This window comes from Clarias gariepinus, chromosome 9 (assembly GCF_024256425.1).
Source record: "Clarias gariepinus isolate MV-2021 ecotype Netherlands chromosome 9, CGAR_prim_01v2, whole genome shotgun sequence".
NCBI classification, from domain to species: Eukaryota; Metazoa; Chordata; class Actinopteri; order Siluriformes; family Clariidae; genus Clarias; species Clarias gariepinus.
In genome coordinates this window covers 27,506,307-27,523,584 of record NC_071108.1, presented here as the reverse complement: position 1 = coordinate 27,523,584, position 17,278 = coordinate 27,506,307, and the positions used below count along the sequence as shown (strand labels likewise).

Below are 17,278 nucleotides of genomic sequence, written 5' to 3'. Positions count from 1 at the left end.
TATGCGGCGTACTATTATAGGATGCTAGGATATAGTACAGGAGTGTGCAGTTCGGGACGCAGCCCCGTTAGCCGTGTATTCTGCCCGCATCTCTCTCATTCACAAGCGCACTTTGGTCTAGTACCGGTTTGGGGAACGACTTCGTATTGAATCTAGTGCAAACATGAACATTAACAACATGTCACGCTGGCGTTTTACATGTAATGATCATAATTCATGATGGACCACCCTGTTATAGACCATCATCATCACTATCATCATCATCCTCATCTTATATAGTGTATAAAAAAATAAAAAGCATACCGGAGATCTGTGCATCTGTATATCTTTGTATCTCTAACCTACCTTAAATAAATGTCGTCGTTATTCCCCAAAAGCTGCTCCAGGGGCTCGCGCTGTTGTCAGTATGTCCACAGAGTTGGCGCGTGCGATTCTGAACACACGGATAAAGCCGTCAGATAAAGAAACATGGCGCGTCCTTTATCATCGCACAGGATTAGAGACATTCCCATCAAAAACGAGTGTGGAATGGAAATGGTGTGCATGCAAAGCCACGCATGGGCGAAGTTAAACGTGTCGACGTGGTGCTTGTGGCAGTGGTGGTGGTGGTGGTCGGGCGCGCGCGCGCAGCCTCCTCACGCCGCCCATTGAGGCTCAGCACTAGGAGGAGGGAATGAATGGAGCAGGAACAGATGCTGCTGAAGCCACAACGCCAACTTCCTCTCTGACATTTTGTACTTTTCTTTGCCTCCTGCATTTTCGAGCATGTCTTTGCGTTTTTGCATTTCACTCTATATTAACCGAAGAAAGGTTCTCAGAAAGTTATATCACTCTTTAGGGCAAAACAGAACAGGTAAACTACAGCAAGACAACAGAGATCTTCGCCAGCTGACTGATAATATTTATTAATTTTTCTATATGCTTGTCCTGTACAGGTTCGCAGGGGCCTGGAGAGAATCCCAGGCGCAAGGCGAGGTACACCCTGGACAGAGTGTCAATCCATAGCAGGGCACAAAAACACACATGCACATACTATGGACAATTTGTGAATGGCAATTAACCTTATCCTTATTTATTAGGCAGCAAGGTGGCTTATGTTAGCACTGTTGGTTTGATCTTCATCTCGGTATGTGTGCATGGAGTTTGCATGTTCTCCTGTGCGTGGTGGGTTTTCTCCGGGTACACCGGTTTTCTTTCACAGTCCAAAGAAATGCGAATTAGACAAATTGCCTAGAGTGTGTGAATGTGCATGTGAAACTCGAGCAGAGGTCCTACTGTACCACGGTCGTAAAATGGGAATAAATGCAATGGTCACAATTAGCCTCCATGGTCCCTAGTTGGACTACAAAAATTCCTAGATGGATAGATGGGCATGTCTTTCGACTGTTGGAGGAAAGGAGAGCACCCGGAGGGAAACCACCAAGCACAGGGAGAACATACAAACTCTTCGAACCCTGCTGCCTCTAATGATCTTCTAATAACAATTTTTAGTACTGGACTGGTTTCCAAAAATTACATTTAATTTCCCAAAATTGCCTGCACTTATCAAGGATAAATATATCTATAATTTAAGTGAAAACATTACCCTGAAACACATTAAATATGTTTACTTAAAAATAATGTCACATGTTTAGCAGTTCTACTGAGTGATGATATTATTGATGATATTCACATGGAAGTCAAAGCTTTGGAAGCTAATCTATGGAAGCGCAATATACGTGCAGATAAGAAGATTTGTACAGATTTAAGGAATAAATTTCTGTTGCATCACTTTGATTAGACAGTAAAAACTGCCCGGTACACACAAATAGGACAGCAGGATGTCTTTAGGACTAATTTCAAGCCCCTTCGTGTTAAAGTCATCTTCAGGGCCTTTTTAATGGAGTAATTAGTAATCACACATTACAGCTATAAGAATTAGTCAATGTGAAATAAGAAATTCCTCTGTCATATTCTTTTACTTCAGGATAGGGATGCTCATGTTACATTTCATGAATGCGCTTCATCCAGCCACAGATTTTTCGTTTTAAATATACACCTAAATAAATAAATAAATACAATTTAGACAGTATGGGTATATAATTTATTCAGGGAATGAGGGGGTTGGGGTGTTGAGCCTGTCCAATTTAATCAAATTTAAAATTTTATTAGGGATGTGAACTAGCACTCAGCTTTGCGTCAATATTTGGCAGCATATGAATGAGGGTCCCGCATCTTCATCAGCGTCCCCAGTTCTGAAGAATGACTGAGAGCATGCTACATAAAGAGTATCAGAGTGTACTTTAAACATCTTGAAGCAATGCTCAGCAGAAACTAAGATCACTTATTATTATAATTATTATTATTATTATTATTAAATTTGTTGAATTAACACTAATTGCTCAGGAAATACTGTAATAACTTGATGTTCCTTGTATATACATACAAAATTATTAGATGTATGGTGGTATGCATTACATTATAAAAATGTAAATAAAAATCATTGGCAAATTGCTCTTCTGTCAGATTTATACTGTTTACTATTGTGGTTGTGATTTTGTTAAAAAAATCAATAAAAGCACACCCCATCAGGTTTTATTTCTTACTTAATTTTTTTAAATATAATATGTAAGAACGAAAGTCAGTGGTAGGGAAGACGGCAGTTCCAGAAGTGTGCTTGCACAAGCAGGCTGTTACATAATAGCAGCCCGTCCATCGTGATTCACACAAATATGTTCCACTCGTATTAATGGGTTCTGCATCATTCATATAAAGAACGCTGATCATTCATGCACATAACTGAGAAGTCAAACATGTAGCAGCTCCACAATGCATCAAATCATACAATAACTCAGAATGCTAAATGTTAAGGTAGAAGGGCCCCCACAGCAAAAGATCACATCTGGTTTCAGACCTGTCAGCAATGAACGGGAAACTGAGGCTACAGTACAGTAGGTCCAAACTCTCAGTCTCAGGGCAACTGAGATTGAAAAACATCTTATGGTCATTTTTTTCCAGGGTTAGATGGCTCCTTTTTAACCAATACTTTAATTTGGTTAATATGTTAGTAATAACCAATACAAGTGAACATTATACTTATGTTAATGTAATATGTTAAAAAAAATTGAATGGGTACTGTAAATGTACAGCCTATTGTATATTGTGTGTAAATATATATATATATATATATATATATATATATATATATATATATATATATATATATATATATTTTATATATACATATAAGTTTATATATACATACTGTATGCCCTATATATATATATATATATATATATATATATATATATATATATATATATATATATATATATATATAGGGCATACAGTATGTATATATAAACTGATCAGCCATAACATTAAAACATAAAACATTATGCCCGATATCGTGATGTGGCTCTGGACCCTTGGGGCATGACTCTACAAGACCTCTGTGAATGTGCTGTGGTGTCTGGCACCGGTGTGTTGGCAGCGGATTCTTTAAGTGTTGTGGGATGCTGGGTGGGGCCTCCATGGATCGGTATTGTTTGCCCGGCATATTCAATGGCATGGGATGTGGAAGCCTTTGCCTTAATTGAGTTGCTGTTTTTTTCAATAATGTATGCTGAATTGGTTTTTCTCTGGGATCAGTCTAGCCTTTGCTGCCCACAGGCATAATATATTCAATTCCGCTTTTACTGTATAAATGTGCTTGTTGTGCGTCAGCAAATTTGTTTGCCCATTTTCACACATATTCTTTGTTTATACCAACTGATTTAAAAATAAAGCTCATTTTAGGACCTTAAATAGTATAGTAATTGGAAATGAGACTGTGTTTTATTCTTATTAAGCCACAATAAAAATTATAGCCTATTATATATAATACGCTAATTATTTATTCATCATAATAAAAAAAATCATTAGCAATATTAAATGGCAACAAACTGAACACAGAACAGAGTATTGTTTCTAGAACATAATATTGGTGCACGAGGGAAAAATGCTAACAGTGCAGTTTCCAAAAAGCTGACAACACAGCGGAGGAAAAATGAGAAGCCATTAGTGCTGTAATGATTTGGCTGGATGGTATTACAGTACAGCTAAATCTTTAGCTTATGCCTCCTTACGCGGAATTTCAGGGCTATAATTATCACTAAGAGGCGGGAATGTAGGACATTTACATCAGGCAGTAGTACAGTGTAAAGCATTAAAGGTGACCCTAGTGTTCCAGTTCAAGGGCATCTAGTGAACCATAGTCGTGTCATCAGGTGCGATTCAACGTACCATTTTGTGCTATGTGAATGTGCCAGTAAGAATGCTATTGCTTAAGGACTTGTGATTGTTCTTGTATTCAAGTGAGAAATTGTTTCTCATTAATTCTAGAACATGCTAGAGATGACACTGATTTAACGTGGAGACTAATATACTGTAGAGGCAAATAGCTTAGATAAATCAGTTTCTCATGGATTGGGTGAAAATGATGAACCGCAAAGGCCTAGAAATGAAATCTGAAAAAAAGACAACTGCTTCCAACTGCTGGTGCACTTGGGAACATTTTGGAAGCTTAGAAGTAGAACAGGGTGTACAGATGAACAAACACACACAAACAGAGAGAGAGAGAGAGAGAGAGAGAGAGAGAGAGAGAAGAAGAAGAACTCAAAATTTGAACTATACCTGTATCTTGGTGGGAAACAACTGATCAACTGATACATGTATATAATAGTTTTAACATTATGGGGACATACTGTATATCTGGACCTTATATTTTTGGTTCCCACAAGGTTTTATTTTACTGAGATTACGCCTTAATTGGCTTCATTAGTACTTATGACATTTGGACTAGGACAGTAAGACAAAAGTCTGTGTGAGTGTTAAGCCTGGCATGTTTCATGGTATATGTTGTATGAGAAGGGGATGTCTAATCAATGAACTAATATTGATATAATCTTTATAAAGACAACAAATGACCACTTCAGACCTATCTGTTCCTTCAATACTTGGGTTTACAGAGGTTAAAAAAAAAACGTTTTTTGACTGATGGAACTTTGTAACCCAGTTTAAGGATCCTTCCAATGGTGGAAACATCAAAGCACTTCTCGTCGTTCTGGATGAGAGCAAATGTGTACATCTGTAAAAGTTACACAGTTTTAACGTCTTGTGACCTGTATGTCATCACATGCTGTTTTCTCCCGATGACATTGGAAGCTCAGTGGGGTCAGTGGTTCAAACCCCAGCTCCACCAAGCTGCCACTGTTAGTCCTTAACCCTGGCTGCTTCAGAGGTGCTGTATTATGGCTGACCTGTGCTGTGGGTATGCAAAGAAATCATTTCACTCTATGGTAATTTATGTGTGACAAATAAAGGCTTAACTTGTGTATATATCCATGTACAGTACAATCGTCACATGAGGACTGTTGGGTATAATGCTTTTGCCCAACAAGGCACATCAGTAAAGTTCAAGTCTTAGGAGGTTATCATAATCAATAACGAATTATCTTCCATTTTATTAACTGTTAGTAAGGTCAATAATTATAGCTCTAGGATTTTGTTAAAGTTTGTAGAAAAAAAACACAGCAAAGAACATACAGTAAGTAATTATGTATCTATGTGTGTAACAGAGGATTTGTTCAGCAAACTGTCATTATTGTCCTGCACTATTAACATTGATGAACTGCAACTTTTAACAATTAACATTGTCGCAAAGCAGCTTTACACACTCAAAAGAATTATTTAAGTTTGTATGAAATATGAATGTGTATGAATCAAAATGATAAGACTGTCCCTGATGAGCAAGCCGACGAAGACGACGACAGTGGCAAGGAAAAACTCTCTGAGATGGTAATAGGAAGAAACCTTGAGAGGAACCAGACTCATTTGGGTAAGACGGATACCAGGGATTGGTCTGCATCATACTGTGTGAGACTGGAAGGTCAGTATAACAGAAGATGTGTTTAAGTTAAAATGGAGTCACAAGTCCTCAGAGAACAGCTGTCTGCATAAGCCGAGAACAGGACCATCTTCGCGGAAAGTGGATCAGTCCCCAGTCACCACACGCATCCCAGGGAGACCATGTGGGCATCAATGCGATGAGATCTCCAATCAGAAGTGGGGCACCAGGACGAGTCAGACAGACATGAGGGCTCCCTGAGATGTAAAGCGACCAATCACTTCAACGTCAACAAAAAAACAATGATATCTAAGTTTTTTCTTTTTTTAATAAGAACATTGATACACGGATGTATCAAATAATGTTTTAATGGCTGTGTTCACATTACCAGCCTGATGTGACTCAGTTTAAATGTATATCCCAATTTGACACAGATCTGCTTTTTTATGGCTGTTTTTGAAATGTTTTGAAATGGTTTTCACATCCGAAAAACATCGTTCGTATGTGGCCCTACTGTAGATCGGATATATACCGTACATCTAATACATGGTCATGTGACATGAATGAGAACGGGCAGATTGGAATTCATGTGACTTCATGTTTTATCCCAGGTGGCGCAAACAAAGATGTATAAAAGTGCACATGCTTGCGTCCACGTTAGAATCAGATACAAGTCACTTGTGTTTACAGTAATCATAATTACAAGTGGTTAAGGCATTGGACTACGGCTCGGAAGGTCCTACAGTAGGTTTAAATCCCACGACCAAAAAGTTGTCCCTTTTGGGCCCTTGAGCAAGGCCCTTAACCCTCCACTGCTCAAATGTATAATAAGATAAAGGTGTCTGCCAAATGCTTAAATGTTAATATAAATGAATGTGCATTATCATGAAATGCAAATTTGACCTGAAAAAAATCTGAATTGACTTGAATCAGTCTTGTAATGTGAATGTAGCTAATGTTTATTACCGATAGAAAACGGAAAGCTCGTTGGCTATAATGGCTGCTTATTAGGTTCTGCATTGACTATAAATCTGTATAGTCCTAAATATATGTATAGTATAGTCCTAAAATGTTATGACAGTCTTATGGTTTAGCTTTGGTCTAGAATACAGTACAGTTCAAAAGTCTTGGGCAACCCTTAATTTTCATATTTGGCTTTCGAAAAATCCATACATTTTTATGTAGTCCTGAGGAATAGTTCTCAAGGCTATCTGATGGACTTTTTGGCTCTCGTTTTCAGTCTAGTCCCTGTACCTGACCAGTTTTAGAGGAATCTTTTTTGTTTGTTAAGCATCAATAAGTTTAAGGTGAGAAACAGGTGCATATGATTACAGATGATCAGGTCAGTGATTAACATACTGGTGATGCTGAATGCAGAGTGTTTGGAACAGATGAGAGGGGAAATGAGGTTGCTGCTGAGGATGTACATAAACAAGCAATTTTAAAAATTGTATCTTTAGGTACTGTGCAGTCTCAGTAAACATTTTTTTACATTTCATTGATTTCACATAATTGAATAATGAAAAAATGAGTGGTGTCTCAAGACATTTCATAGTACTAATTATCATGTTGTAATTTTTTAAAAATACTTGATTTTATTGGCCTAGGCATAGCATTTGACTTGTTCTCCTAATTACAGTACCATGAATCCATAGTTAATTTAGTTGTGATTTCCACTGGTTCTCTAACATGCCTTAATATAAACATGCTGTTTTGCTCTTTTTATCTTTTACATGTAACGCACATGCAGATTTTGAACTCAAACTGCAAAGTGCTGCCATACAAATGAAGATCATTGCAGCCTGCTTCATTTGACTAGAGGAACAATGCTGGCTTTTATATTAACCTTGTCAACCCAGTGTGTCTCAAACTGTTTATTTTCATCACTCTTGTCCAATCTTGTGACAGTATCATAAAGTTCACTCCAGGATGAAATAATTGTTTTCCCCCCTTCCCTTTGGAGATGCTCTATTTAAAGATATAGAAAAATACATGCTTATCAGCAATGACACAAATGGTTCAGATCATGGGTTTCAGTATCCTGAAAATACTATAATTACGTTATTATATGTAATTGCTGTCATCTGTGGGCAAAATAGGCTAAGGAGTAGGTGTGTAATTTTGAGCAATAACAAAAAGAAAGAGATGAGCAGAAAAGACAAATTTCAATGTTCTACAATTTCCAATATTTGCTTTTACAATATTATAATTGCACTTTGATAATTAAACAGAGCCAGCATTTAAATAAATGGCAATACACATGGCTTGTTAAATTTAAATTGTGTAATAATCTTTATAAATAATGTTAAAAACTGATATAAATGAATATGCATAAGATGTACAATATTTATCAAACTTGAACAAGTTAACCTAGCTTAAATTTCCATTTTAGGCTTTTAATATACATTTGTGATAGAGCGTACTGGGGAGTTTTAAGTCAAACGGGAACTTTTAATAGTGCAGAATAACAGAACACAGAGATAAGAGTAAAAACTCCCTATATTTCTCTTAGTGATCCAATGCTACACTAAGCAGTTATCCCAGTGTTTTACTAGCGATTAAATAGCATAAAGGTAAAAAGTTTTCTCAGCACGCCGTAGCCATGATCAAACTCCCACATCTGTTCATGTCTGAAACACTGGCACCCCAGGAACTCATTTTAGCCATTATTAGTTTTGCTGTTTTTAAATAAACGTAGGGTTCAGGATTGTGCAGTAAAGAGTGTCCTATCCTTTTTTTCAGCACTAAATGGGCAATATGATGGACTGAATTGTAGTACGAGTACCCGAACATGACTGAGCAAAAAATTGTAAAATAGGTCACATACAGTAGGTAAAGAAACAGCACAGATACATATGAAAAGTTTTTTCTGGTTGTTTTCAGTTGTTTCTATGACCAAAAAATCATAATATGATGCTCATTCTGAGAGTTCTATAGTTTTGCGATGTCATTTCCATATTCTGGTACTAGTGGTAAAATTTAAAGTTTATAAAAGTAATAATAACTTTTGTTATTATTGCGTGTTATGTGTTTTGTTATCTGACATATCCAAATCCCAAATACAAAAAGCAGTTTGAAGTCTGAAGCCCTCACGTTAACACACACCAGCAAGTGTGCACACCATCATATTAGCATATACACTTAGCAAAAAAAGAAACGTCCTCTGACTTTCAACTGTTTTTACTTTCAATAAACTTAACGTGTAAATATTTGTATGAACACTAAAAGAGTCAACACCATAAGACATAAACTAAAAATGTTTCACAATGTGTCCCTGAATGAAGGGAGGCTCAAAATCAAAAGTACCAGTCAGTATCTGGTGTGGCCACCAGCTGCTTGAAGTACTGCAGTGCATCTCCTCCTCATGGACTGCCTATTGCGGACAGTCTGAGCACTGATGGAGGGATTGTGTGTTCCTGGTGTGACTCGGGCAGTTGTTGTGGCCATCCTGTACCTGTCACGCAGGTGTGATATTCGGATGTACCGATCCTGTGCAGGTGTTGTTACACGTGGTCTTCCACTGTCTCCCTGTAGCGCTGTCTTAGGCGTCTCACAGTGCGGACATGGCGATTTATTGCCGTAGCCACATCAGCAGTCCTCATGCCTCCCTGCAGCATGCCTAATGCACGTTCACGCAGATGAGCAGGGACCCTGGGCATCTTTCTTTGGGTGTTTTTCACAGTCGGTAGACAAGTCTCTTTAGTGTCCTGCGTTTTTAAAACTGTGACCTTAAATGTCTACTTTCTGTAAGCTGTTAAGGTCTTAATGACCATTCCACAGGTGCATGTTAATTAATTGATTATGGTTAATTGAACATGCATGAAAAACATTGTTTAAACCCTTTACAATAAAGATCTGTAAAGTTATTTGGATTTTTACAACATTATTGTTGAAATACACAGTCCTGAAAAAGGGACGTTTCTTTTTTTTTGCTGTACAGTATATATAGTGTGTTGAAAAAAGTGAATAAAGCTCCATATCCATATAATAACTTTTAATTTAAATCACACAAATGCATTGGACACCCTGCCCATTCTATTCTGAATTACAACATGAACAAAAATCTGCTAAATGTATTATTAATATACAGAAAGTGAAGAACAAAAACAAATATTAGTCTGTTAAAAAAAATAGCAGTGTCATTCATCTTTACAAAGTGATGAATTTACAGTTTAAACAAAAATGTTTCAAGTTTAACCTTTCTTGTGCATCTCTGAACTAATATTTAGTTGTCTAACCATAGTTTATGAGAACTGCTTCCCATCTGTGGAGTCAACCAACTTCTGGCACCTTTGAACAGGTATTCCAGCCCAAGACAATTGTACTACACGCCACAATGCCTCTGCAACAGAAACAGCTTTTTTTAATGACAGGCCACAAGTTTTCTACTGGATTAAGGTGTGGGGATTGGGCTGGCCACTCCATAATGTTAATCTTGTTGGTCTGGAACCAAGATGCTGCTCCCTTACTGGTGTGTTTGGGGTTGTTGTCTTGTTGAAACACCTATCACATGATCCCTGAAATGTGATAAATTGGCCCAACACCATAGTACGAGTAGCATCCCCATATCATGATGCTTGTGTCTCCATGCTTCACTGTCTTCACAGTGTACAGTGGCTTGAATTCAGTGTTTGGGGGTCGCCTGACAAACTGTCTGCAGCCGCTAGACCCAAAAAGAACAATCTTGCTTTAGGCCAGTCAATGTGTTCTTTGGCGAACTGTAACCTCTTTAGCACATGTCCTTTTTCAACAATGAGACTTTGCGGGGGCTTCTTGCTGATAACTTGGCTTCACATAACCGTTTTCTAATAGTAACAGGTGACTTTAGATGTTCTTTGACCTACCATACTGGAATTGATCATTGGTTGACTCTTTGCCAGTTTTGTTCGTCTTTGATCCATGCAAATGGTAGTTTTCCATTTTCTTCCACGTCTTTCTGGTGTTAGTCTCCATTTCAAAGCAATTGATATCATTTTAGCAGAGCAGCCTATCATTTCCTGCACTTCTTTGTAAGTTTTCCCATCTCTAATCAACTTTTTGAATCAAAGTACGCTACTGTATTCTTCTGAACAATGTCTGGAACGACCCATTTTATTCAGATTTTTAAAATGTTTTGATTATCACTGTACTGTGCTTGAGGTCCTCTGGACCACCACCATGTACATCTAAATAGGATCAAAATGCTAAGTGAGGACAAACTTTAAATGGTTTCATGAAAAGGTTAATGCTTCTCTTCAGTATGACTTTTTTACGGTAGTAAATTCAGTAACGCTGTGCTAGCTGGTTAGATTGTTCGAGCGGGAACTCAGCTTTCTTTCTGTGTTCGAAAGCAGAAATTGTCGCAGTGTAGCTTTCAGACCGTCCTTAGAACTCTCCTTCATCTTTACTCATCGTATACAGCAGCATCTGAAGTCTTTCATCAAAAACGGTTAATTGCTACGTGGGACTTCACTTCTTCACATTCATGCAGGTAATAAATGATTAAGTTAATTCATTCCTTGTGGACAGATGCGCCTTTTTAGGGAAGCATAATTACTGCATTACTTGATTACACATAACAGTGTCAAGGTGTATTATTAGCATATTGGTATTAGCATCTGCTTACATTTTCTGGAAACAAACTATCCACTAAATATCTGTATATTCCCTGACCTAATCATCATGCTCTGTACATGTGCTTCCATGTGCCACTGGTTTAAATGTTCATGTTTATTAACCTTCGACCCTTTGTCTAGTTAATGCTTGTGTCTAGATATTTTGGGTTTAGTGTTCTTGTTTGATTTGGAATTCATGGTGGATATCTTAAAAACACTAAATGGTGTGAAGATTTTGGTCTGGTGTATATTTCTTTTTCAGTATAATTCACTGTTCCAAATTAAGCAGGAATAACATAAACAAATCTTTTAGAAATTATTAAAATAGAAAGCTATTTGAACAATAAATTTTGAGCTTACATTCTATATTTAAGGAATAAAAAATAGAACGGCTTAGTAGTTATCACTGTTCCTTTGAACGCCTCTGTGTCTGTGCGCATGGAGCTTGCATGTTCTCCCCGTGCTTGGTGGGTTTCCTGCCGGTACTTCAGTTTCCTCTCACAGTCCAAACACATGCAGATTAGGCTAACTGACATTTCAAATTGCCCGTAGTGTGTAAATGAGTGTGTGCGTGTGTGTGCCTTGCGATTGATTGGCACCCTGTCCAGGGTGTACCCCACCTCGTGTCCATAGTCTTCTGGGATAGGCTCCAAGCCCCCTGTGACCTTATAGACAGGATAAAGCGGTATAGACAATGAGCGAGTGTGTGGGTAAGTTATTGGGATATATAAAAAAAAGAGAGAATGAATTACAGTATTTATGGCACAGTGATTGGTCAGTCGGTGTCTTATACATATATACAATCATTTTATATCTAATAATATACTACTTGGCCCACAAAAAAAAAACGATTAAAAAATGTCAAATTATTTTCCTACATTAAGCAAACAAAACAACTATGAATTGGTTTATGTACTGCCCGATGCATAAGTAAAAACCAGAAAGATAGAGCTGATCAACAATGTGGATAGAAAAAAAGAAATATGTGATCAAAGATCACTTAAACACTTGGTAAAGTCATAAATAAATGGACAATAGATATCGCAGCTACATTTATTGGGAAAAAATATAAGAGTATTTCTGTATGCACACAATGCCACAAGAACTCACAGGATTAAATTGGAACTCTGGAGGCGTTGATATGATCTGCGGTTGCTTCAGTCAATCAGGTCTAGGCTCAGCAACGTTATGTGGCAATATAATGAAGTCAGCTGATGGCCTGAATGTACTAAATGACCTTTATCAAATGTATGAAGTTTCTCTTTTCTAATGGCACAGATATATATTGTATTCTAGGAGTTAGTTAAAAGCACTTTTTTGGTTAGGGATTGCATATTATAGGTGAGCCATAATGTACTGTAGCTAGCCGCCTAACATCGACTTGGCAGGTAAACCTTTATCACAGCATTACACAAGATAAACCTGTAATATAATTTCCTCAATAAATAGAAAACATAATTCTGTTTGAAACAAACAGTACACTCATGCCACATCACACCACCTTCGTCGATTATTGTCGTACAACAGCACATACTGTTCCATTTTATTTCTTATTCATCAGTCGGATTGCCATTTCCCTTGTTACAAATTGTATTACGGACAGACTCACACACGTTTTTTTATTAGTGCATCACGTTTATTCTCGCACAGAATGATCGAAGCATTTCATAAATAGATCTCTCCAGACATAAAATATGATTTACATGATATAATACTTGAATATCTACATACACAGGGTACTTTGGTATGCAGCAGTGAAACAACAAACATGAAACACAGGATTCATGTTACATTTTCTTCCCTTTTTTATGATCTCTGCTACAATTAGTGTAAGCGTTGTTTACAACTAAAACCTTGAACAATGTTCTACGGAAATATTGCGCTACAGGACCAGATTACGCTTGTACATTAGGGCCATTATTGCTTCTGCTCCTTCTCCGCCACTCTCTTTGCCTTGTTTTGAAGATATCGCAGTTTTCCTTCCTCAAAACGCTTCTGTTCCTCTTCAGTTTCCAGCTGCAGCCAGAGAGAAGGAAAGAGAGAGGGAGAGAGAGATAGAGAGAGAGAAAGAGAGAGAGAGAGAGAGAGAGAGAGAGAGAGAGAAATGACTACTTTTAGTACATTCTCACAGACAGTAAGGTTTCCGGTAACACATCATTTGAAGGTCAGCTCATGACATATTTCTAAATCAAGCTGATGGAAAAAGTGCTGGCTGCAATTATAATCAGGATGAAGCTTTATACCTGGATGTAATATATGATTATACTTTACATGCTTAAAGGTTTGACACCCAAAATCCAGACCTGTCATCATAACAAATGCAAATTAAAAGTTTGACAATCTGAGACACACAAAAGCAAGGAATCGCCATTAAAATCTAAGATCTATTAATAAATAACCCCTGATAATACTACAACTGTATATTCAGAGTACAATATATACTGTATTATACAGCTTTGTGTAAACAGGCTGAAAGATCAAAATGATGTGCTGAAATTTTATATTTTGCTATACTGTTAGTGGTAGAAATATTTCAGATTTCCTAACAATGAAAAACTGAAATACCAGGATATAATCATACCACAAAGCCATTTCAGGAATTTTTAGTGTTTTGGATAGTGGTTTGGATCTCGCTTTGAAAAACAAACTCAGCATGGATGTTTTATGCACATGCCTGATCGTTCCCACTAAATCTGATCCACGCTCCATTATGCATAGCAAGACTTTTCTCGTTGTTCCACTAAGATGTAAAATTACTCATGTGGACTTCTGCCATTGAGCATATTTTACAGTGAAACAAGCACTCAAGCGGAATCCACATCTTTGAATCATCGGTTAGAGCAGGACTGCAGCACCCATTAGTCAAGGGGAGAGGGATGTATGTAATCACGTGCACATGTTTTGAGTTTTCTTCATGTTATGTGGTACATATTGCAGGTGAGTCTTGTTTTAAGTTCCGGGTTTTTAGCATTTCTTTATCTTGGATCTGTTAACAGTGGGGTTGTTTGGAATCTTGCCTAGGTTTGGTTTGCAATTTCGCAATGTCTTGCACGTGCACTGAGTGGTACTTGCATCCACCTGTGCCTTATTATCAGGAAACCTCATAAATTCTAAATAGTAAAGATAGGGAAAACTTTTTTAGTGATGTATCCTGATTCTGTTCTGTTGCAATTCATGCATCCCAAATAGTTTTATTATAATTATTTAATTTATATATGTCTGCAATTGAGGTGGTAAAATGTTACAGTTCCTCTATTATCCTACAGGTGACACGCTCTAAACTACTCACATGTTGGCAGGCACAAGAACTCCATGGTTCTTGTTAGACACTGAAGCAGCATTTAAATATTAATCAAGTTTTGCAGAATATGTCCCTTTTAAGCGAGGTGATAGACTGAAGAGTAGCACTCTTTTTAAATATATTTCGGTTAAGGTTTATAAATAGCAAAACCCATGTTCTAGACTGTATAAATGTCCATGGAGGAAATCGTTTAAAATGGAGAGAGGGGACATGGCCTGATTTCTCACTGAAGTCCAGATTAGACTGGAAGACAAGATATTAATAGTATACTGTACAATGTAGTACACAAGACAATGACAGTATTTTGTCACATGGGATCTTAATATAAAAAGACAATCATGCTTTGAATATTTAAAGATACAAATAATTAAAACTAAATGGACATGGGGCCTTTCCTCCAATAAAGTTATTGATTAACCATATACTATCACTGACTGTTTTGAAAGAATGGAAATTACTGGGGACCAGAGGATACGATATATTATTTAAATATCTTGATTTGATTTGTAGTACGATTCTGTAAGCATCACACTTTTATTAAATATCCCAATTCGATATATAAATAGTATATATATATATATATATATATATATATATATATATATATCGAATTGGGATATTTAATAAAAGTGTGATACTTACAGAATCGTATTACTTTATTGGAGGAAAGGCCCCATGTCCATTTAGTTTTGATTATTTGTATCTTTAAATATTCAAAGCATGATTGTCTTTTTATATTAAGATCCCATATTAATATTTAAATGCTGCTTTAGTGTCTAACAAGAACCATGAGGGTGGAAAAATATTCTCTGCTTTTTGTCCTTTTCATGTTTTTATATCGGCAGGGCTCAATCAAGTCAGTTACATTCCCCCCATCCTCACCCCGATATGACCTCATATAAGAAGATCCTCCCCTCCATCTTGTTGTTCAGCCCCACCTTCACCTCCCCCTCCCCCTCCCCTCCACCTAACTCTATTTAGCTGTCATACATAATGTGAGGGATAATTTACACTTTGAGAAAACAGTGTTAACTGCTTAAAAAATATATATTAAAATATGTGAGCCTTAAGTGAAAGTGACATTTCACAAGCTAAAGGATGAAACAAGACTGCTTAATTCTGGAAAGTAGTTTCTCCTAGTTCCCTTTGGATGTTTTCATCATTGGCCATAGGTCACAGGGCAGTCATGCGCAGCAGTAGCAGATGGCAGGAAACCTCGAGGAAAGAGCTGTGCAATGACAAATCAAGCATGAGGACAGTGGCCAAGAACAACCTCCTGATTAATGAATCTCTATTTCAAAATAAAAGTGACAGAACAAAAAGCTAGTCTGTGTGATAAGCAGCATGAAACCCCTTAAAGATTGTATGTGAAATGTTGTCACAAAAATAGAACAAATGAATACACGGAAACCTTATCGGGTACAGCCAAATGCGAGTCAACATGGGAATTACTGCTGGAGGCGCTTGCACTTTAAACAAAAGGAGATTAGCGGTTGCCAAGCTGGTTGCCTGGAGCAGAAGAAAGGTGAACTCCCCTTTAATATCAAAGCTCATCGGAAAAGTACTCCCTTTCCCAGTATACCAAAGCAACAAACAAACAAACAAACTAATTATCTCATCGACTTTGACTCTGGTATGACTGTTCCCGTCATATTTTTTTTTATGTAACAGTGTTTACACAGGCTTATTCATTTATAAAATAAAATAAACACAATAAAGATTTCTTGTTGAGAGAGGTTGACAAATACAGTAATGGCCAGACTGGTTTGAACAAAGCCTACAGTAACTACAATAACCAGCTTGTTGTAGTGATTTAAAAAGCATATATCAAGCCTAACACTAACATGACCTCCAGGTGAATAACACTGAATATTACAGTATACAGTGACATAGTGGTTGGAAGAGTGACATGGTGGTTGGCACTGTGGCCTCGCACCTCCAGGGTCCAGGTTCGAGTCGTGTGTGTACTGTATTTGTGTGAAGTTTGCATCTTCTCCCCGTGCTTGGCGGCTTTCCTCTGGGTACTCTGGTCTTCTTCCAAAGACGTGCAGATTGTGTGTCATTGCTTTGCAATGCATTAAGTGATGAATGGAGGGTAAGCAGTATAGAAAATGAATGAAGATCAATTATATATCAGTAAACTGGGCACAGGATCATGGGCACCCATGGCTAACCCATGCTTGTGTGGACCAAAGGTCAGCTCGTCCTGTGAAATCCCACAGAAGAGCCAATGCAGCAAAAATCACCAAAAAAGTAAAATGCTGGCCACTATACAGTAGGAAGGCACCACAGCACCAAGTACATTGCATATGTGTGTGTGTGTGTGTGTGTGTGAGAGAGAGAGAGAGAGAGAGATTGAGACACTATTGCTTATGACCGTTGATAGAGGAGGTGAAACACCAGCCTCGAAGATTTGATTCATTCAAAATATAAATTGAATTAGCGAGCTGGCAAGATAGAGGTGGCAAGCAATCAATACTAAGTGAAGTACATTTTCTAATAAAGAATAAAACACTT

The 17,278-nt window shown here is 37.4% G+C and overlaps 2 protein-coding genes across 6 annotated transcripts in view; both read right to left on the bottom strand.

The window, feature by feature from the left end:
• Positions 1–633, bottom strand: part of LOC128530716 (probable G-protein coupled receptor 153) — a 49,483-nt gene extending 48,850 nt beyond the window's left edge. For both annotated transcript variants that reach the window (XM_053504791.1, XM_053504790.1), the window contains exon 1: positions 346–633. The gene's annotated coding sequence lies outside the window, so the exon portion shown is untranslated. The remainder of the gene's footprint in view (positions 1–345) is intronic.
• An 11,963-nt stretch (positions 634–12,596) lies between these two features.
• acot7 (acyl-CoA thioesterase 7) overlaps positions 12,597–17,278 on the bottom strand; it is a 72,143-nt gene continuing 67,461 nt past the window's right edge. For 3 of the 4 annotated variants that reach the window (XM_053503158.1, XM_053503155.1, XM_053503156.1), the window contains one exon: positions 12,597–13,476. In XM_053503158.1, coding sequence (XP_053359133.1) covers positions 13,378–13,476 — 99 coding nt within the window. In that variant the 3' untranslated portion in view covers positions 12,597–13,377. The remainder of the gene's footprint in view (positions 13,477–17,278) is intronic. The other variant, XM_053503157.1, reaches the window with a different exon arrangement.